The following is a 22,340-nucleotide window of genomic DNA, read 5'->3' on the forward strand; positions in this document are numbered from 1 at the left end:
AAGGGTCTATTTCTTGTCTATTTTTAACTAAGAAATAGCCAAGGCACTTGCTATTTTGTTTCCTGCCTTTACGTGTTGCTTCCTTCCTAGTGTTCTCCTTTTTCTCCCCAGGAAAGAGCTCGCAATTTGTGTCACTCTTACGTGTGCACCAACCAGCTTGAGGAGAAGAAAGCCTAGAGGACAGACTAAGACCTTTGCCTCTTGTGTGGAAACTCTCTTAGGTCACTAGATCCCTAATATCTGTATCTTCCTTTCACACTTAAGTAAAGTTACGTGAATATGGATCAAGTTGCTCCCAAACCAAGCACTGCAAGTCTCCGCTGCGGCAATGCCGAAACTTCGTTGGCAGAAAGAAAAATATAACCTTGCTCTGGACATATCGTGCACTGAATTATCACAAAAGAAAAAAAAAAAAAAAAAACACAAGCCAAAAGCTATTCAAAATGAGTTCCTCGATCACAGGTCATTTTTTCTTTTTTTTTTTTAATCTTCTTATCTCTGCTTCAGCTTTCAATCTGAAAAGTGAAGATGATATAGCCTCACCTCAGAGGCATATTATGAAAATTAATCCATTGATGTTTCTTAAACACTTTGATTGCCAGAGGAATGCTCACAATTACATTAATAATTCTATACTCAAGAGTAGGATTTGAATAGTAAGCAGTAAATCAGGCAGAGCCTCGTAAGGAACAAGGAGGCAACAAAACATTCAACAGCTGTTTCTTAATTGAGCGCTATTCATCCTATGTGCAGAACAAAGCAAGGGTACAAGAATGAAGTAAGAGAAAGCAAAAAAAAAAAAAAAACAACACTGATCACACCCCCAGTGACCATAATATAATGTACTGGCACTGAACTTCACACTAACTCTGGATGGGCCTTGTAGAAAATACAGAAACAAGAGAATTAAATGCAAACAAGAGAATTATTCTGCAGCCTTGACGTGCTTTTAAAGCACGTTTTTGTAAGACACGTGCTCAGCACAGGTGCGTATGTCATATACTGTTTACACGTACCAGTGTGTGTACATACATAAGGATGCAAGAAATCCAAATAGTCTTTCAACTCAGTATATAAACACACTTATCGTTTGGAAGCCTGTGCGTATCCCACTAAAAAACGCTCAAAAAATGACGGCTTAGCCTGGCAAAGCCAACAGATTCTTAAATATAGTGGAATGCCTACTATAACCTTAAATATGCTAACTTGTGATAAACAAACTGCAGAGACAAACTTAATTATTGCTTCTAAAATTACCCGTTTTGCTGTTTCAAACAGAGAAGCTGCTTCAGTCTTGCCCACTTGTTGCACCATTTTGTAAAACAAGCCATCTTTTTCTTGCAGCAAAATGTAAGGTTCACCATATTCTTTTAGTCTTCCAGCTTCTAAAACCTGTTAAATCAGCAGAAATCAACTTATTAACATAAGAAATTAAAAAGCAAATATTAGAGACTATAAGCAAAAGGGGAATGAATTTTGTATCCTGAAAATGAAATATATATTCTCTTCAAACAAGCATGGCACTTTTTTAGTTTATAGACCTGTTGTACAATTTTAGAGTGCCCTACAGCCATTCTACCTATAGGAATTCAATGCAAAGTTATGCAGAATATGGAAATACAATGTTTGTGAAGCCAACAAAGCAGATTATCAGATTCATTGTGTAAGAACGAAAGAAGCAGCCTAAAATGGGCTCTGAAGTAAACAGCTGTAGGTATAAACCACGCAATAACCACCAAGACGGTTAAAGGAGAATAAGTAGGTCTTTCGGATTAGAGGAGGTGAAGATGTAATTAAAGAAATTGAGGGTGTTGCTGAAAAGATAAACAATTTCTCACATCGCTTTTTTTGCCAACTACATACTAGAAAGATACTTACCCATAACCTATTCTTTCTAGATAAAGATGGGATGCCACAAGGGACATAGGCACCCAAGAAAAGGAGGGGAGAAGGAAAAAATCACTGAGAAATTAAAAAGGCATTGAGTCAGTATGCCACAGAGGATATACACAGTCAAAACCATTAGAAGAATTTAAGAATATGCTGATTGAACCTGTAAGAAAATACTGTCAGACTAGTGACTATTTCAGGACTGCGTGGTAGCAAATATTGCACTTACATTTTGAAGAGCCTTAGGGGATTATTCAGGGACCTTTTAGACTAGCATATGTATTTTTAGACAGGAGAGTGATTTAGACAAAACAATCTTTAAAACACAAGCAGAAGACACACAGATCAGAGGTAGAATTTGTTCACCATGATTTTAGCAAAAGGAAATTGTACCTCATAAATCCGATAAAATTCTTAATGCAGCAGATGAAGAGTAAGGGAGGAACATTTTATACGAATTTCCAGAAGGGTGTTTGGTGTAACTAAACCGTTATGCTACAAGGGACAAAAATTATTAAAGAATTTGGGTTGAAACCAAAGATTAGAAGTAAACAATGCATTTTTGCTGTTTGGAAAGCTGAAAGGGTAGGAACTGGTAGCTAACAGAGCACTCTGCAGTAGCTACGTATCTGTTCTTCATCAGAAAAAGGAGGTAGCAGAGAAGTGACAAAGCTGCAAATGACACAAAAACATGCAGGTAAGTCTAGACCAGAGGAGCTTCAGGTACAACTAAACTAACCTAAGAGAATGAGAAACACAATAGCAGGGAAAAGTCAATATTGACAAATGCAATACACTCAGATACTTCACTGGCTTCTAAATTAATGGTATTGACTCAAGAAAGAGATTTAGGTTTCACTCTACAAGTTCAGTGCTCTAGTCCATGTGTAGGAGCAGTGAAGTTGAAAAAAAAAGAGGTTATGTGAGAAAAAGTAATTCAGAAAATATTTTTGTTCTTATGTAAATAAAGAACTGACTACACATGGCACACTGTTGAAAAAGATATTGCCACAACAGAGGGACTTCAAGGACTCGCAACCAAAGCCATAATTGTGGTGTACATACTTGTAAGAAAAAAAAAAAAAATCTAAAAGGCTACATCTGTTGATTTCAGGAAAGAAATGAATAAAAGGTATTATGAGGACAACTTCCAAAATAACAGAACCAGTTTCCAAACTTATGTTTGAAAGAAGGATCTCCAATAAGCTTGGAGATAAATTCCAAGGCCTGGGAGGAAATTTCCAAATGTGCAATTTGACTGTGCCACTCATTAAAGCAAAGCATCTTAATGGCCAAGAGCTCAGCAGAACCCACAGGCGGACTGGACCCCCTTTGAAGACTTAACATAGGATGTAGGGCAGTTGAGCTGATCCGTTCGGCTGCACTAGTGCGAAAATTACAGGCTGCTGAGATCTCTGTGGAGTTGTTTGACACCAAGGACCAAGCACCAGGGGAAAGACTCCCACTGCTGAACTTCTGCTTCAATTCAGTATATCGCATGTGAGTGTAGAGTAACTCAACTGAGCAGTAACAACGTACTTACATCCGATTTTATAAATTGTATGCCCAGAAACCTACAAGAAGTTACTCGCTATTGTCAAAAGCTGGTATCTTTGAGCACCCAGCATATACCATGATTTTCTTGTAAGCAACTTCCCATACTGTTCGGTGTATAGCTGAAGAAAGTGCTAGTGGAAAACATTCAAATACTGTTAATGTTGCACAGCACAATATAAAGTAATTTAATATTCAACAGATGCAGTATTTCACCTGCACAGGTACACTGGTGCATATGCAGGTTTTCCAGTATACTTAGTGCATTCAAATTAAATGGGATAGGGCTAAGGATTCATTGTAAATTTAAATTTAATCGCCAGCTTTCATACACTACAGTAAGTCGGAGTTAAAGACAGCTTCCTTAACAATGCAATAAGCTCAACTATCGCACACAATTCTATATAATAATTAAATTGGGCTGCCACATCATAGGGGATTTCTGGTTCCTTGAATATTTTTTTTTTTCAGCACTAGATTATGTAACCACTCCCTGTTTTTGTTTTGTTTTCCAAAAAACCAAAAACAAACCAAGAGGCACGTTCGTTAAATGGTGTCTCCCTCGCCAGTAAAGAAATATAATAAAAAAGTGGAGTTTTTTTTTTTTTTTTATATTACTGCAGTATTTGAATTCTATTTTGCAAGTATCTGAAACAACCACAAACACGGACACTCGTTCTCCTCCAAAGAACCTGGGAGGGGAGAAAGGAAAAATTTATTCTTCCTTGACAAGTTTTAAACAGCCAAGTCCAGAAGATGAACAGATAGTTAGCGCCATTTGTGTCTAGAAGAATTCCATTCACATTTTAAACAAATCATTAAGCTATTCATATCCTTTCTTGGGGAATAAAAAACAACTTGTGTTATGAAAATAGACAGAACAAGCATAGGGAAAACAAGCCCTGTTACTTTTTTTAAATCTGAAATGAAAAAAAATAATGAAACCGAGAGACAACATCACTCTCATAAGCCAGGAATACTCTGTAAACCATATTAACTAAGGAAAAAACCTGTTTCTACTAACTGCTGCCATCTGTGACACAATAGAGAGAATTTAAGCGGATTTACTTGGTAGTTAAATATTTATATATTTATTAAAAAGGGCTTAGACAAAGAGATAGGTATTCTTCTTTGAAGAAATACGTGCTGATAAAATTTAAATAAATAAATAGGTGCTTTGGCTAATGCTTTGCATACTCTTAGTCACTGACTCCAAGCCAAATTAAAATCATTAGGACTTCAAAAAGCAAGCTAATCATTCAGGAAAGGTGGAATCTGGTGTTTACTAGCCACATACTTTCTGATCAACTTGCATGTAACCCTTATCACTGCGCAATGTGACTGAATCGAACCCAGATGCATCCCAAGGCAGTTGTACCAGTGGAACTTGATAGAGAAAGCCAGAGAAGCTCGTAGCTACTGAAATCAGATCTGCACACTCATTACGGAGAGCACACAAAAGAGCATGGGACTTTTTTTTTCTTTTTTTTTTTTTTTAAATCAGACTGTGATTTCATGCCACGCTTTAACATAGATGCTGAGAGCCGGGGAGATTGTGGACAAATCATTCAACTTTTCAGTCTGTTTGTAAAGTATACCAAGGATAGCCTCGTAATCATCCTGTGGGAGTTAGCTGTCTGTGAAATACTTCAGCAGCGCAAAGTAAAATAAAAGCAGCACAGAAATCTCATAAACCCAAAGCAATCACATGGAAACTGGTTCTCTACTGTCTTGCACTGACAGCCTCTTTACCTCAGCTGTGCTGTTCTTGCCTTTGTGTTCAGATCCTTATGACTTGAAGAGGATTTTCTCAAACTAAAGAGTAACTCCAACAGTGCAAAATTTACAAAGTTGGATGCTGGTGACCATGCAAAAGAGAGCATGGAGGAAGATTCTTATTCAGGGGAATTCACTCACCTGCTAGCTGAAGGTGAAACTGATCTTTAATTATAGCTATCCAAATTATCCTTAAAACAGCACTAAGACATTTTATGTTGAAACAGGGCTTAAATGCTATACTGTACTTGAGCAAAACCCTCTCATGCCACCTAATTCCACTCCATCTAGTGTTTCATTTGGGTTGAACAGACTGGGGCAGTGACTGCGCATCACAGCTGTGAGATCTGCAGAAGGCAGGACAGTTTCCACCAGCACTTTGTTTGACATGGAGGCACAGAATAACACAGAGGCACTGCAAACATGGCAGGGAAGGGGCAGAAAACCAGAAAAGAAGCTATTTGAATTTGACTGACCTGTAAAAACAAACATGAAAGGAGAGTATTAGCCATTTAAATGTGTTGTTTATGATAGATCTAGCTAGCATAGAAGGACTATTTGCTTATGCCACAAAAATGTTGCTGAACTAAATTTGTATAGGATCTGGCAGCTACAAAATAGTTGCCTGTTTTTTGTGCCTCCTCTCTATCCTGCCTGTTTATCTACCTTCACTCGGCCTGGGTCCACCCTTCAAAAATCAAACTTTGCAGTATTTCCATTAAGCTACCTCAGAGTTTGAAGTATTAACCATGACCTCTCTGAACAAATTCTGTGCAGGTAGAGGAAAGATGGCTTAGTAATTGAGCTATTAAAGAACAGTGAAGTAAAGTTAAAGCAAATACAGGCCAACAACATATCTCCTAGGCATTGCACATAAATATTTGGCTTAAATACTATTTTAAGTGAGCTTTACTCATATGTAGAATTCCTCCCTTGGCCACATCAGTTTAGATGCCCAATACACTTCTGTGACTGTTTTCATGCTGGCATTTATTATTCAGTAGTGTACGTGTGTGTGTGCACAACAGAGAAAAAAAAAAACACACATAAAACGGTGAAAACGAAATCTGAGATCCATTTCACAACAAAAAGAGAGGAACAAGACAATGAAGGAGGACAAAACTTCATAAAGCTAGTCCAGATTTCTGCACAGACCTAAGCAGCAGAACGAGGACAGTACCTTTTCTGACTGATGAGTCCTGCAGCTAACTTACACTCTTATGTTGCACAGGGTTTTGAAAAGCAAGCATTCATTTTGTAAGGGAATTTAAAATCTGCGTAGATTAATATAGGTAAAAAGTGCTTCATTAGGCACAAAAAGAGCATGCGCCCTTAAAAGTGCTGTACCAAGCAGCATGTACTTATGGCTATCCATAGACACAAGAAAGAAAGTTTTAAATCCTGCATTTTCTAACTTTCAGCAACAAAAGCAGACAAACCAAGAGAACAATAGTTATAAAACACTCTGAGAAAAAAAAAGTCCAAGGTTGGAAGTGTTCAGCCAAAGAGGAGGGGGGCATGGGAATTTATTTCAATTATTATTGAGGAATGACTAGTATTCCTATTCACGTTCATCTTCACCATAAAGCCAGAGGGAAAATGAGACATTTAAGAGTTGATCATAAATGTTTTTATTTCCTATTCAAAAGGAAAATAATCCAAGCAAATTATCTCCTAGGGAATACATCTGATTTAATTTAGAGTTGGAGAAGGCATCACCAAACAACAAAATTATTATTAAAGTTCAAAACTCCGCTAGGAGTACAACTTTGAACAATGTTTTCCTCAGAGAGCATACATCAAGATGATCTTCAATAAGACCCTCTTCCTCCTGGGAAGAGAAGAGTATTCAGGAGATGCTTCTGGTTACATCATATTAAAAGAAATATATTTACCCAAGACAATACACAGCTTTGTGGGAAAGAGTCAACAGCCCGTGCCCCAGTTGGCATTAAGTTAGATGCAAGCATGTTCCGTCTCTTCCGTCTCATAAGGGTTTGTCAAAACAGATCAGAAACATGTACATACTTCTCTGAAGAGTCATTTGTAAATATCAACCTATCTGAACAGGTTTGTGAACATCGAAGAACATTGAAAAAGCTGAAAATATAACTCCAGAAACATTTAATTTTTTTCTAATTATTATTATTTCTTCTATGTTTCTATTTTCTAAAATATTTTATTTTTTTTTCTGATTTTTTTACTGGTGGGGCTTTGGCTTTCTTTCTTTTTTTTCTTTTCAGCTTTAAATCTAAGCATTCCCTGAGATCCTTCAGGAAAGTTACAAGTTACTCTACAAGTACATCAAGAAAAAATTTATGTCAAATAATGTATGTTTCACACATCGTGTCAGTTGTATACTTTTTTTTTCCTCTGAACAACTTTTTTTTTTTTCCCTCTGAACAAAGCAGAGCACACTTAGGTGTTTACCTCTTTATAATATGAATTATTCTTTTTCAGCCTTTCCAAATATTCCACCTCAGCAGAGTTTCACTTTGCAGTAACAACATCGTCTGCCCCTGGTCTCTGAGATTTGACATGTGCCCCTGCCTCACAGAAAAGGCAATTTCAGACATCTTGTTCTGCAACCAGAAGCAGTGTATTACTTCAAACTGAAATTATTTTTCAGCTATCACTTTCAGAAGATTTAGCATGTAACACTGGCTGGTAAATTGTTCTACGTACGAGTTATCTTTACTTTTCTCACAGAGCCGTAAAATCTACCCTTCTGTTTTTCTTCATCAGATTGCACACCACTGTAAGCTGACTGGAATGTTGCGGGGAAAAAATACCAATTATGTATGTAGTAATGAGTCTTATTCTGCTGATAATCATTTGATATTAAGTTCTTCTGTATCTTGTTGGAGGAAAGAAACCTGTTAACCAGTCACTGCAAATATTTTCTGTGCTGTTCAGTCACCTCAAAACATGTGATACACCAGTGCGAGTTCAACCTTTCCCTTAGAGAGGGCGAAGAGACCTCATGCCACTTCTTACCAACAGCTCTACATGCTGACAAAACTCCTCCTTGGTCAACCGGTAATGACTGCTTCCAACACCGTAAAGCCACATTTCTCAACCTGGATTGCAGAACGGCTCAAACATGGCCATGAAGTGATAGAAGATACACTCCTGCTTAAGAAAACCCACTCTCTAATAAAGCTTTTGAGGGTCACAGGAAGTCAGATACATAACAAAGATATTGTAGTTTTCAAAAGGCTGAGGAATATTGGTGCAGATGACTGGGCATCTCTCCTGGGTTTATCAGCTTCTGATGACAATGAACTTGTGGCTCAGCAGCCATGCACATTTTTACCTTATCAGAAAGGCTCTGCTCAAAGCATCAGCCACTACCATGTCCAGAGCTAATTTGCTTCTAAACAACAATACTGTATTTCTGAGAGAGCAAAAAAACATCCTCTAAAGATGTGTTAGCATTTCTAGTACGCTCTGCATTCCTTACCACTGTCTTTAAAGAAAGATGATCTGACTGTCCTGTCTTTATACTGATGGAAATACATTCACAGGAAAATGCCTGACAGAATGAGAGATCAAGGTTCATCAAACATTGGCTTCACTTCCTGCAGTAATTCAAATCCAGCTCTTCATTTGAATGCTCCCAGCTGAAGTACTGCCTCGGTAATTAGTTGTTTTATTTAGGCAAAAGAAGAATCTTGTTGGGCAGCCCTCTTGAAACTGGGAGCAGCTTGTAAGAACTGTCTTAAAGATGACAACATTTTGGAGAGGTGTGGCTTCAAACTGTCAAAGAGAATCAACAACGTTAGTACCTTCTCAAGACCATTGGGATGTTGACTTGTTTTAGAGACAGCTGTGCCAGGTGTGATATTTACAGCTATCGTAGATGTACTTTATTTCAGTTGACAACACTTGCTCATACATGGCTCATAACTAAGTATCATATGCAAACTTGGACTGAACATCAAGATGAGATCCTCTTTTAATGGTAAAGATGCATAAATTACTCAGGTTCGAAAATAAGGCGTTCACTGTTGATATTTGCTGAACTGAATTATTCAATTCCAAGCAAGAACATGGATGGATCTGTTTTCTCCCTTCTGGTTTGCTAAATATCAACCCAGTTTCAGAGGATCTGGGAACTGTGGGAATGGGCTCTGTTCAGATTAAAACCAAAACTGATTATTTCTGAAAAATCACTTGCTACTGCTCAGCTCTTCCAGAAACTCTGCAAGTCTTGAGTTACCAAATGAAAGGAGAAACCAAAGGTTCCCACAGCCTTTGCTCTCCACCAGGTGTACAGATGGGTCAACACAGTCAATAGCTAATACGTTGATATTACTCACATCCAGGGTCCACTGGAATTTCTCTCAGAAGTGTCCCTAAAATATTTCATCACCCCTCACAGTGAAGTGGTGAGACCTTTCCTAAATTATCACATTTGCTCTTTTTGAAAACCCGGACATCCAATTTATCTGTCACCTTACAGAATACATAGATACAAACACTGTTTTGTAGGATACTGATATTCATTTATCCTTGACCAAGTATTCTTTCCCTATCCCTGTGCAAAGCATCTCAGCTAGCATCATTAACTCCAATCTTCTGCTCCACACCAGTCCCCTTCCATGACTATCCTTCATATTCTTATTGTCACATATCCCTTAACTCAGAAGACTTTGGTCCCGCACCACTGCTGGGACTTTTCTTAGGTTGAATAATAAAAAAAAAAAAAGCGCTAACATTTAGTTCTAATATTCTTTAGTCTGTATTTGAGCCTCTCAAGACAGAGACTCAGTCCGAAAAGGAGTTTTGTTAGTGTTTGTTCCCTTTGAATAATGAGGACAGGTGCACAAATGTGAATGTAGCGACTTTACTGTGGGTTACCGGATTCAGACCCACAGGCACTTTATGGTTACAGTGAAGAATTTGGTACCTAAGTATCTTCACAGATTTGATTCCTAGTTTTGAAAATTTTTGTTCCATTCAAGATACTGTAATCCATGAAGCTTCCGTGTATTCCTTTAACAGAACAGACTTCAATAGCACAAAAATAATATCCACTCATATTTTAGCAGACTCAGGATACTGGGCTCATATAAGGTCAAAACCCCTTTCAGCTTCTGGGCACAAAAAATCTATCAATTTAATACACTTCCAGATCTCCTACTCCAGAATTCTGAGAGACTGAACAACAGCTCTGAATCTACCTCTAATTTTTCCTGCTTTTCAGAAAGTGTCATGTTTAACCATCTGAGGCTCCAGGAATACCTGTGGTCTTGTCCATTGGCTCACCTTAGACATTTTATCCATTTGAGGGTCTGTATGTGACAGCAGTCAGCTCTCTGCCGACGGAAACCCTACATACACATACTTAGGATGAGAACATCAACATTAATCATAACACAAAATTTTCACAAAGAACTGCTCTGCAGCTGGGACTACAAATTTCTGTATCTTGTAACTTACATAATCCCCTTAAGATAATGTCAAAGATTTGCTGTAAAGCATATCCATTTTCCAGTGTTGATATTTAAACAAGCAGCAAAAATGCCACCAAGAGAAGAGCCAACAGAGCACGGCATTTATAGCTTTAACTCAGTAATATCAATCTTAGTCTAACACCAGCACCCTTCTACATTCTCCACACGTCTATCTGAACATGGGCCACTGGAGAAAAGTTCACATGAAGGTTGTCAGGAGGGCAGCTTGGGCTCTTGCCCTCCTTCAAGAGCTCTGCTTCTACCTGGGCTGCAGATTCAGGCTCCCCCAAGCTTATTCTCTCTTGTCGGCTGCACAGAGTTGTGTCTAGCTGTGGGTCACTCCCCTGTCACTCTGCAAACTGCCCAGATGTCCCTGCAGTTTCCCCTTTCCTTTCAAGGTGTTTGTGCGTGATTTCAGTGGACTGATGTGCCCTACTGCAGTTAGATGTCCACAGTGTATGTTTTATCCACAGTGCCTGATTTATGAGGCTCAGATGTTCCACCACGGTAAATGTAATGTCAGAAAAATGGGAACACCTGAATGAGGGAGGTGTACCAGGGAGATGTGGGAAGTAAATTTCCATCGACCAAAAAAAAAAAAGAAGAACTCAAGCCTGGCTGTGAAGCACATTGTACTGTTATCCTGAATATTAGTCACTTCAGTATGCAACCACAACAGGTTTTCCCATAAATAAATCAAATCTCTTCCCATGGTTCTCTTCCTCAAAAACTTCCAATTTGAATGAGTTTTTAATTACTAGATCAAGTTCTGCTTGCATAAAGAGTTTCCATTTCAAAGAAGCATTACACTGATATGAAAAATCTCTGTGGAGAAAACATCCTTGTCATTGGGAAATGCACAAGTTCTGGCTACTTTAAGACTTTCCTATAGAAAGACCACAGGATGGTATATAGGGCAAACAACCACATGAGACTCTTGGCAGATGCATTCAGTACGGCCCCGAGTGAGCCTCAATTTCTGTATGCCTCGACTTTCCCCCCCCCATCTCTAAAAATACAGTTTCTAAAAAGTATTTCTCAACCTGAAGAAGGAAGCAGAGAAGAGGGGGAGGAATGGATGATGGGGATTTTACGAGATCCCACTGGAAGTCTTGGGAGTGGTGCCTCCCAGCTGCCCCAGGCTACTCCTGGCTGGGTTCACTGAGCTGCAGATGCAATTTAGGTAAAAGGCCCTCGCCCTCTAAGGTGAGGAAAGGACAAGGAAGCAGCTGTTGTGGTGGTGGGGAAGCCACGTGGAATGAGGGGCTAGTGGAGCAAGCCTGAACTGAACTTTTGCCAGGATTTGCCTTCATAACGAGAGGCAACTGTGGTGCTTCTCCTCTGCCAGGGAGAAGGGTGTCTGCCTGTGCCAAAGGGCTACAATGGGATGCTGCAAGCACCTGATGGGAGGAGAAACAACTTGGGTTCTCAAACAAATGAGGAAAAAAGAGTGAGAAAATGTCCTATGAGGAGCACGGGAGAGGAAAAAAAAAAAAAAAAGAAGAAGTTTGAAAACCACTGGATTATAATTTTATGGTAGCATTATTTGATGGCCTGACTTAACAAGTCTTTCCAACTTTGGTTCCAAAGATTGTATGGATACTTCCCTATCTCACCCAGGTGTTTGAAGTTTAATTAATTAATGTTTGTAAAGAGCGTTACAATTTCCAGATGAAAGGTCCCATGCAAGTGCAATGTAGTATTACTCATTGAGGTGATTGGGTTAGAGAGTATCACATTACACAATACAGCTCTTCCCTCAATGATTTTATGCGTTTGAAGTTCTGATAAAATGTATTTATCACTGAGACAGATATAATGGAAATACTCTTAAGGCGTGACCTGGATTATGAAACCAGAGGTATGGTTTTGGGAATGGAACAAACGAGAATTAAAACAACTCCCGAGGCCAGATTTGTCTACAGTTGTATAAAACGTATTCTGTTCTTCCTTTTTTTTCCTATTCCAGTAGGCTTTCTTCTCTTCTAAAATAGAACCGGTTATTACAATGGGTGTGAGCAGACATGCAACAGTTCACGTTCAGTTCCTATTTCCATACTCATCCAACTTGACATTTTCTCATGACTTTCGAAAAATTATTTTCTGTTCTCTCTCTTTTTTTTTTTTTTTTAAGGTTTAAATTAACCCTAACGATGAACGTTTTCTTTTTGGAAAGTTCTGCTTTAACCAGCAATTAAATCAAATCACATCAAAAGCATGTGGACAATGTCAAACTGAGGACTGCAGTCAATATGCTTAAGGCAGGGATGACAACCAAGGGGATCCAGATGTAGACAGGCTAAAAGAATAGCTCACCAGGAACTTCAGGACACTGAAACAGGTCAGATGAATGTCCTGAAAAGGACATTCAAAGACCTGAATCTGGAATGGACTAACCCCCTCTTAGCAATACCAGTAAGTGCCTGGGCAACAGCTCAGATGAAAAGGAGCTGGGGTCCTGAGAGATGTAGGCTGAACAAAAGTCAACCGGTGTGCCATGGGTATCAACAGCGTATTCACACCCTCTTTCCCCTAAAACAAGAAAGATGAAGGCAGATTGGTGTGAGTTTGAAACAGGGTCACCAGGGTGGTCAGGGCTCTGGCGCACTTGCCCTGTGAGAAGAGGCTGACAGAGACAGTTTGTTCATCCCTGAGAACAGATGACTTCAGGGGAGTGAACAGAAATCTTCCCATACCTACAACAAAGCCATTCAGAAGAAAGAGCCAGGCTCTTTAGTGAGATGTACAGTGGGGAAACAAGAAACATTTGCCATAAACTGAGGGGAGGGTTCAACTGGATATAAGGAAGAAAAGATTTCATGGCAGATAATCAAGCATTGGGGCAGATTGCCCAGACAGCCTGTGGAATCTCCACCTTCTGAGGTTTTCAAGACCCAACTGGATAAAGCCCTGAGCAACCTGATCTGAAATTGTACTAGAGACCTCCTGTGGTCCATTCCAAATCTTACTGATTCAGTGGGGAGGGAGGGAGGGAAATCCTAGTTTGTGCCCAGGTTACGTACACTTGTTCAGGAATGGGCTTGGACTTGTGACCAAGTCAAAAAAGCTGAATAGGTCTGCTCAAAATTTATATGACAAGTAAGTTCATTCATTGTTTGTCAAAAGACAATATTAATATGTTAATATTCCAACTATGAGGTTCCATTTTTGTTGTTCTTCACTCATTTTTTATCCAACTTACCAGGACAACCAATATCAGAGATTTGGGATGGCTCACAAATGAAGGCATTATTACATCTAGAAGTCTCAGTTGAAGAAGAAACAAACCCAAAAGTTTTAATAATAATACATGATAGTGGAAGAACAATGCACTGCAGTTTGTGCATTTTTACTGCACAAAGTTAATTTCGTGAATTACTAAAACACATTGTAATTTCAAGAGACCAAATTTTAAAATACGCAGCTTTTTTAGCCGAGTCTTCTGAATTTTCCTGATATTTAAGTAAATGATTATTTTTCCATGAATGCTGTTTTTATTGTTAATAGCACTCATTAATTGTTTGTTCTCTAGAGGAATATTCTTGTTCTTTGTATTTTTAACACACACGTTTCTTACTCTTCCAAAATTCTGTTTATTTCCACTAGGAGTTACATGCCTGAGTAAACCAAGTAATTAAAAAGTGTAACAAAAGCACACCTGCCACAACTCTGATCATTCTAAACATGCTGTAATATTTCTGATTTGTTTGGAAGCAGAATCAGTACCTCTGAATAAGGATGTCGAGAAAACCAGCTTGTTAATGGGTCAACATGCCAGTTTCCTTCTTTTTTCTGCCTAATGCTTCTCACTCTCCCCTCACCCTAAAATTACAGAAATCTGTAAGAAGATCAAAATAAAGCAATGTAAAAAGATGAAAAATATTTAAGTTACTAATGACTGTGGACTCTTAAGGTATACTTTCATGAAATCTCTTCTTTAATGGACTTTAAAGAGATCAAAGCCATTCCATAAAGACTGTATTAGACAATGTATGAACATAAATGGACTTTTAAGAAAGTAGGAATCTTAATAGTGGCTAAACTGAAAAAACATAAGGTTAAAAAATAAAACACTGTCTCTAAAAGTACAACAGAGTAGTTACACCATTGGCAATAATACTGACCAGTTTGAGAAGAGTGATTTCCAAATTTCATGTCATATTCAAATGATTTTAGCAAAAACAGTACACAAGAACATCCAGTTTTCATCTGAACTGCATGATTTTAAAGGTAATACTAAGAAAACATCTTCATGGAAAGAGTACTCTGTGCATAACATGTTAATTGTAGTTAATGAACCAAAACCCACAGAAATCCCTTTGGACAGCTAACAAACACACACAGCCATTAATTAGGTCACAGTTGTTTCCTCACAAGTCTTTTGTTCACTTTAGTTGTAGAGAACACCAACATACCCATTAGACTTGTGGGGAGGTATTCACCAGTGAAGAAAATATTTATTTATTATACCTTAAATGCTTGCAATTATACAACTTATTATGGCAGTTCTGCTGGTTTCTCTCTTTGTATGTAAACTACGATCACTCGGTTCACGATCTGCTCTATTCTATTCTTCAGAACACCACTCACCTCAGCAGATCCAATTGTTTCATTTTGCATACTTTGGGCAACCATTGTACCTCAATCACAGATTTTAAGATGTTTTGGGCATCCAATTATAAAAACAACAACAACAACAAAAAACGGCACTGAAAGAATTAACAAGCTTCATTTTAACATAACAAAAGCTTCATAAATATTTTAGGGTTAGCATTGAGAGGATAAGGGTAATGTCTGCTTGAAGCACAACTAAATTTGAGTTGCACTCATGAACATGCTTTGCCCACTACGTCAGTCACTTCATTAACTGACTGTGAGGAAAACGTTTCCAATGGGCTCCTGGTCCTAGCGCAGAAAATTGCAAAAATGCAGACTGCACAACATTTCAAGGACACAAACCTGCCTGATTCCTGAGAGCCTATGAAAGACCATTGCCTATATGAAAATAATCAGCAAGGATTTTTTATTTTCTATGTGTGCACAATACATCATGGGGCAGGCATGATGGCAGAGAGAGTATTTCACAGTGGCACAGTGTATCGCTGCTCTGTTGGGAACAAAGATGGCAGAGGCTGCTGGATTGGTACTGCTTCATCTTTTCTGTTTGAACCTTGCTTTAGAAAGCTGGCCATGTTCATTACCTCACCAGTCTAGTTCCACTTCTTCCACCACCACCCTTGCCCCAGGGCAGCTGCTGCCTCCTTACCACCACGTCTCCTGCCCCAGAACCTCTACCACTTCCTTCTCACACATCCCACACCACTAACTATTGTCACTGCCTCCCTCAGCCCACCGAGACTGAATTAATAAACCTGACTGAATCCAGCTGACTCCATCCAGAGCCACTTGGGTGTGTCTTTACTACTGGCAGAGCTTATTTGCTCAAGTCTGGGGGTGCACATTACCTATAACGTGTTTATGCCTCGCAGGTTGGAAACCACAGAGCCAGAAAATGTAAGCAGTCTTTTCAGGTCATTACTTCTACAGTTTTATGATTTGCCAATCACAGTAAGTAGGATAAGTCTAAAACACAACAAACTTCTGCCCATTTCTGGATCAAAAGTTAGCTGAATAAATACAATTACTCATTTTCAGTGAAAGAAAAAAGAAGCATTTAAGCAGTTAACTCTTACCATAATCCGGTCGCTGTCGATAATGGTGTTCAAGCGGTGTGCAATGGTCAGCACCGTGCACTGAGCAAACTTTTCACGGATCGTCTTTTGAATGAACTCATCTGTTCTGAAACACAGAAAGAGTAGCACAGACAAAAGTAAGATGCTTGCATGGATAACTGAATGACAGACAAGTTTTATGACTTCATCAAACAGAACTGTATATCAGGAAATGTTCTCATGAAGTCATGGTAGTGCTTCTTCCCCTTGTTACATTACACGATTTGGAGGCTTATCATGAAGCACGGCTCCAAAATCTATCCACTAATGGTTAAGGAGGAAAGAACTTCTTCCTGGGAGCAGAGCAATAGGTTTCACTTCAAGAGACTAAATTCCCAGGCTTTGATTACAGATGGAGCAACATTCCTATTAGCAGGGTTAGATGTTCCTACAGATTTCTGCACCAAAATTCAACTGTCATTTTCTTTTAAGGTTTAGATTGTGCAAGCAATGAAGAAAAGATGGTGGAAGTAAATATCCTTCATGGCAAACGAATTGAACACGAGACAGCCCATAACCAAGGTTCTTGATTTCAACTGCAAAAGGGGATTACATTGCAGAGCTGATTGGTACATGAAACTAGAACTGGAGTAGCTCAAGAACTTGAATACAGAATGGCACACTCCATAAATGCAAAGTAATAACTGCCACAGAACCCAAGGAAAGGGATAAAAGCTTTCAAGTTACGAGTCTTACCCTACTATATGAATTAGCCACCTAAGGAAGGGTATCAGGTGGAAACATCAGGCTTGTAAAGAATGAAAATTAAGCTAGAGCACAGACACTGAAGCACAGTGTTAATGTGAAAATGTCACAAGTTAAGCTGAGAACGCTGACAAGGAAATATAATTGTACCAAAAGATAAGAGTATTTTAATGTCTTTCCTTAGTTGTATAAACAAGTATTAAGGCAAAAGACCAGCAATGATAAAACTGGAGATTGTTCAAGAAGCTAAACGTACAGGAGAAGCATTGACACCACCTAACTTAAAGCACTACGGTAAGGCTTAAATTTGAAAATCTACTTAGTCCACTTTAGAATCAATGAAAAGAGGAAAGGAATGGCTGGAAGGTGAATTAGAGCACCTGAATTAGGCAGCCATCAGGTGATGAATGCCCTCTACAGGCACCTGACAGCCCACAGTGCAGAGGAAGCCTTAGTTCCCAACCTGGGCACAAAGACATGCCAGGTGACTATGCAAATATTGTGCACCAGCCGTCAAAAAAATGATGAGTGGCAACAGCGAGGGAAAAGGCAGTGTGGGAATGCAGATAGAGAAGTTAAAATTCTTTTTCCAAGATAAAAGGAAGACACAAACAGCTCAAAATATACTGGGGTTAATGGGACCAGGGAAGCTGCGGCTTAGAACTGAGGTGTATGAAGGCACGGGTCTCATTTCCAAGATTTCTACTGAAACAATATATTGTAATTTTATATAATGACTGGAGAATAATAAATGCTGTACATAGAATTAAAACAAGACAAAGGAGATATATTTGCATGAACTGATATGTTCGGGGAGCCATGTTAGCTTCAACCAGCTGCTTGCAAAGCCTCAAACTGTTAAAAGCAACCAGAAAATCAAATACAATAGAACAAAGATGCAAGCAAAGTGTGTCTTCCTGTGACAAATTATGACTTTTTAGATAGAAATAGTACTCTACAGTGAATCTGTCTGGACATGACAAATATTTGACATTGCCTCGTTAGTTAAGCAAAAAGAATTGTTCTCTTGCCACTATGTCAGGAGGCACTAACAATAAAAAGGGGCAAATGTAACTTTGGAAGAACAGGATGACTTGGAGAAACGGGAGTAACCTCTAAGTTTCCACAGCAGAAAGCACAACTTTGTGCTTCTGAGGACGGATCAGAACTTCTGTTACAAACTGCTTAAGCAATCGGCATGACAGAGGAAAAGACAGATCACTGCAGATGACAGGATAAATCATCAGAGAGAAGGAAGACAAACAGTTAAGTAAGAGCTCCCATGAAAGCTTACTGGGGATAGAAACATTTTAACTCTGTCATGAGCTGGAGATGATTCTTCAGACAGGAATTCATTCAGTCTTTGCCTAAATTCCTAGTGCAGCCTGGACCACCAGACAGGTTTGGAACCTAGCAGACTCCTTTGCCCATCTTCTCTATCTCCTGCTACCAGCTTACTAGTAAGAACACTCACTAAGGAAACGAGAGGACCAGGCTCCTGGCCTCTGTCTGAGATAGCCTGGTCTTTATGCTCCTATTTTGTAAGAGAAGAGACAGGAAAGACTTAGGAAAATCTTTCTCTCTCCTCTGTTCAGTGCTGGTGAGGCCTCACCTGCAGTACTGAGTCAAGTTCTGGGTTCCCCCGCACAAGAGAGACATGGACATGCTGCTAACAGGTCAGCAAAGGAGCACAAAGATGATTGAAGGACTGGAGCATCTCTCCTGTGGCTGAGAGAGACGGGACTGTTTAGCCTGGAGGAGAGAAGGCTCAGAGCAGGATCTTATCAATATCTGTGTATATCTGAAGGGAACATGCAAGGAAGATGGAGCCAGGCTCTTTTCAGGGCGCCCTCTGACAGGACAAGAGGCAATGGGCACAAACTGGAACACAGGAGGCTCCATCAGATCAGGAAACACTTGTTTGTTCAACTGTGCAGGTGACTGAGCACTGAGCAGGTCACCCAGAGAGGCAGGAGAACCTCCCTCCTTGGAGATCTTCAAAAGCCACCTGGACACGGTCCTGGGCAGCCTGCTCGAAGTGGCCCTGCTTGAGCTGGGGTTGGACCAGCTGGCCTCCAGAGGTGCCTTCCAGCCTCAACCATCCCGTGTGATTCTGCAACCAGAGAACATGTTTCACAACTCCTGCTTCTGAACCAAGGCCGCTGTGCAATCAGGGAAAGGGACAGGAGGAGAAGTCAGGACAGGTTTCTTTGGCCCCGTGTGTTAACCGTGTCCTTAAGGGAAGGAAGCTGTGCATCCTTAACACTCCCCTAGCGTGTGCACGGTTCAGATCACAGCAATACGGTGCTTTCACCCCATTGTTAACGCACACATATATTTTTTGCTGTCTTCTCAGCGCTACCTCAATGACCTGGCTACTCTTTATTTCGACTGAGCAAATCAGGGCCACACATGATAACACTCAGTAGGGAAGAGGCTTAGAGAGACAGCAGGATGCATTCTCTGCAATGGTTAGAGATAGTCTACACTGAATAGAAAAATGGAAACAAAAGCTTCAATACGACCTGGAATAATGTAAAGAAAACCTTTTTCTTTCCCTATAGTCAAGCTCAAGGTGAGGTTTCCTGCAGAGCTACTGAGGAGCACAGAGAATTGTAGCTTGCTCAGGAATTTTGAAAATAACTTTTAAAAGAGCTCAAAACAATTTTCAACTCTCTGGTTATTCCCACTGTTATCTCAGGAGAATGCATAATCCTTGAACATCTCTGTTCCCTGTATTCATTTATTATACCTGCCTTTAACACATGCATTCCTTACAGCACCATCCCTCCCTGCATTTACAATAGAAAACATTTCTCATTCTTTTATAGATACTATCAACCTATTGTCTTAAACAAATATTTCTTGAACATAAACTTATCCCTCTGGTCGCATTGTGGATGTGACAAATGTTCTCAAATGGGACTATAATCACAGAAAGACAATACAGCTCAATCCTCAAATATCACAGTATGAAATCTCATGTAGGTCTCTCCACTGGCAGACCCAGACCAGACCCTCTCTAAGGTTAGTGGTAGATCTTAAAGCATAGTTTTTAGGCAGAAGCACTGTCAGTAACCTCCAGAGAACCTTGGAGAGAAGGTAGGAAAGGCGTGAAAATCTCAGACTCACTATGAAATGGGACTGCATGTAGAATGAAGCACTGACGGGTGCAGAGACTATATTATATGCCAGTTAGAGCTGTCCACCCTGCAGAAAAGTGCCAAAGGAAGCAGAATTTCTGTCCTTTTTTGATGGCCACAGATTGTACGCACCTTTGGGTTGCCAACCCATGCTGATAAAGCGGCCAAGCAAGTGCCAAGGGATTCCATCGTCCCCTTCAGTGGATCAAACTTTCAGGCACATTATAAACCAAAGATACAGCCTGAATACCAAACCAGGGCTGCTGGATGACAAAAGCTCAACCCGAATCTGATAATATGAAAATAGGAACCACGATACTCCCCATTACAAAGAACAATACAATAAGAAAGCACAAAATGGTGGCACGGCTGCCCCGCTGGCACCACGGATCGGGGATCTAAGAGCAGGTTTCACAGCAAGCCAAGATCTGGTATATCCTGAATTAGTTGACTGTGTAAGAAGAAAACTGGCTGAAGAGCAAGAATAAACACAGTCTGAGTGTGAAGCAACTGAGCTGCTTGAAAGAAACACTGGGTAAGTCGTTATCTCCAGCTTAGTGTCCTCCTGGGATTGTCCTGGAAGCATATCTCTCACTGCGCTATTCCTGAGCGGCCTCGGAGAAAGCAACACTTGATGATAACTGCTCCGAAAGAGAAACGAGTGCAGATACCAATTAGATGCAACAGAAAGTTAAAGCTTACAAGGTTAAACCGACTAATGAACTGAACCATGTGCAGCGACTGCTTTTAACCACAGTCAATAAACAACCAGTGTAAAAATGTGATGGTGGTCTGGCCCTAAAAGGTTGTGTCCTCTGCAAGTAGTAAAAATACAAGTTAATAAATACTAGTGTACTCAGAGAGCACTGACCTTAGTATTAAAGAAAAAAAAAAATGAAGAAAAGAAAGAAAAAGCCTCAGTTACTAGGGATTTTGTTTCAATATATCACCAAAGAGACTGCAGAAAGACTTTTCAGCTCTTCTCCTCCAGCTTTCACACAACTTTCCCGAATCACTTAACTGCTATAAAATTATTCCATTCTTAGGGATAAGAATTCTGGCTTCAGGACCAAAAAGATAACATCAAATTAAATGCCTGTCAGTCATCGCATACAACATGCGAGCAGTCTGACTTAGGAGAACCTTCTTTATGGCAGGCTCCTCCTCTCCCTGTGAACAGCACCGACACCCCTGCAGCATGCAGAGGAGCCAGTCGCTATGAGGAGGTAATAGGGGTACTTATGGGAGCTGGAAGACGTAGACAGGAGGGAGAAAGATACACTCCAAATTCCTTCCCTTTATTCATTTGCTCGGCTTCACTCAACAGCAAACAAGAATGGCCTAGCCAAGAGGGAGAACCATGGTGAAGAGTCCCTCAGCCCAGGGAAATGTCATATCCACTGCCTCATGGCATCTCACCCATCCCTCTCCTCCTCCCACCCTCAAACCCTGGCTTCTCACATTTGCTTCCAGGTTGAATTGAAGGAGGGACATGGTTGCAGCAGCGGTTGAGGTAAAGAGATCAAGAGCCAGAACAACAGAAAAAGGAATAATAATCTCCAGAGCCGGCGGCAGCTCCCCATGGTTTCCTATCCCAGGTGCTTGATACGATGTGTGCTTGCCGCCAGGCTAGAGACAAGGGTGCCAGGTATGGGGGTTGTGCATCAGAAGAGGAGGAGGTTTTCTTTACATGCCAAAAATGCCTCCCTAACTGCTCAGTTAAGCAACACACATCAGCATTTCCTGATGAACGTCCTATCAGATTGCACAGCTGAAAAATACTTTGCTCTAGTTTTAGCAACACATTAAGGAAAAGGTAATAATGACTGTAATGCAAACTGAATTCAAAGGAGAAGTTCCAAGTTATTATTTTTATTGTTATGCCTAGAGTTGATACAAACAAACATTTACCTTATTATAATATATATTGCAGCGCACATTAATCAAGATCAATTAAATGGATAGTGCAAGTTGAGAACACACACGTTAGATGCCAAAATAGGGAGGATGAGTAAGATGGTATTAAATTTCCACAGCTATGATTAATCACAGATTAATCACACTAATCTATCAGTGCTTAC

The 22,340-nt window shown here is 39.8% G+C and overlaps 1 protein-coding gene across 2 annotated transcripts in view; it reads right to left on the reverse strand.

Annotated features, from left to right (window-relative positions):
- ABCC4 (ATP binding cassette subfamily C member 4 (PEL blood group)) overlaps positions 1 to 22,340 on the reverse strand; it is a 148,625-nt gene that overhangs the window by 8,092 nt on the left and 118,193 nt on the right. For both annotated transcript variants that reach the window (XM_084282236.1, XM_084282237.1), the window contains 2 exons: positions 16,373 to 16,478; positions 1,258 to 1,392 (listed from right to left, as the gene is read on the reverse strand). In XM_084282236.1, coding sequence (XP_084138362.1) covers positions 1,258 to 1,392; positions 16,373 to 16,478 — 241 coding nt within the window. The remainder of the gene's footprint in view (positions 1 to 1,257; positions 1,393 to 16,372; positions 16,479 to 22,340) is intronic.

The sequence above is a fragment of the Netta rufina genome (genome assembly GCF_964035555.1).
Source record: "Netta rufina genome assembly, chromosome: 1".
Classification (NCBI taxonomy): Eukaryota; Metazoa; Chordata; class Aves; order Anseriformes; family Anatidae; genus Netta; species Netta rufina.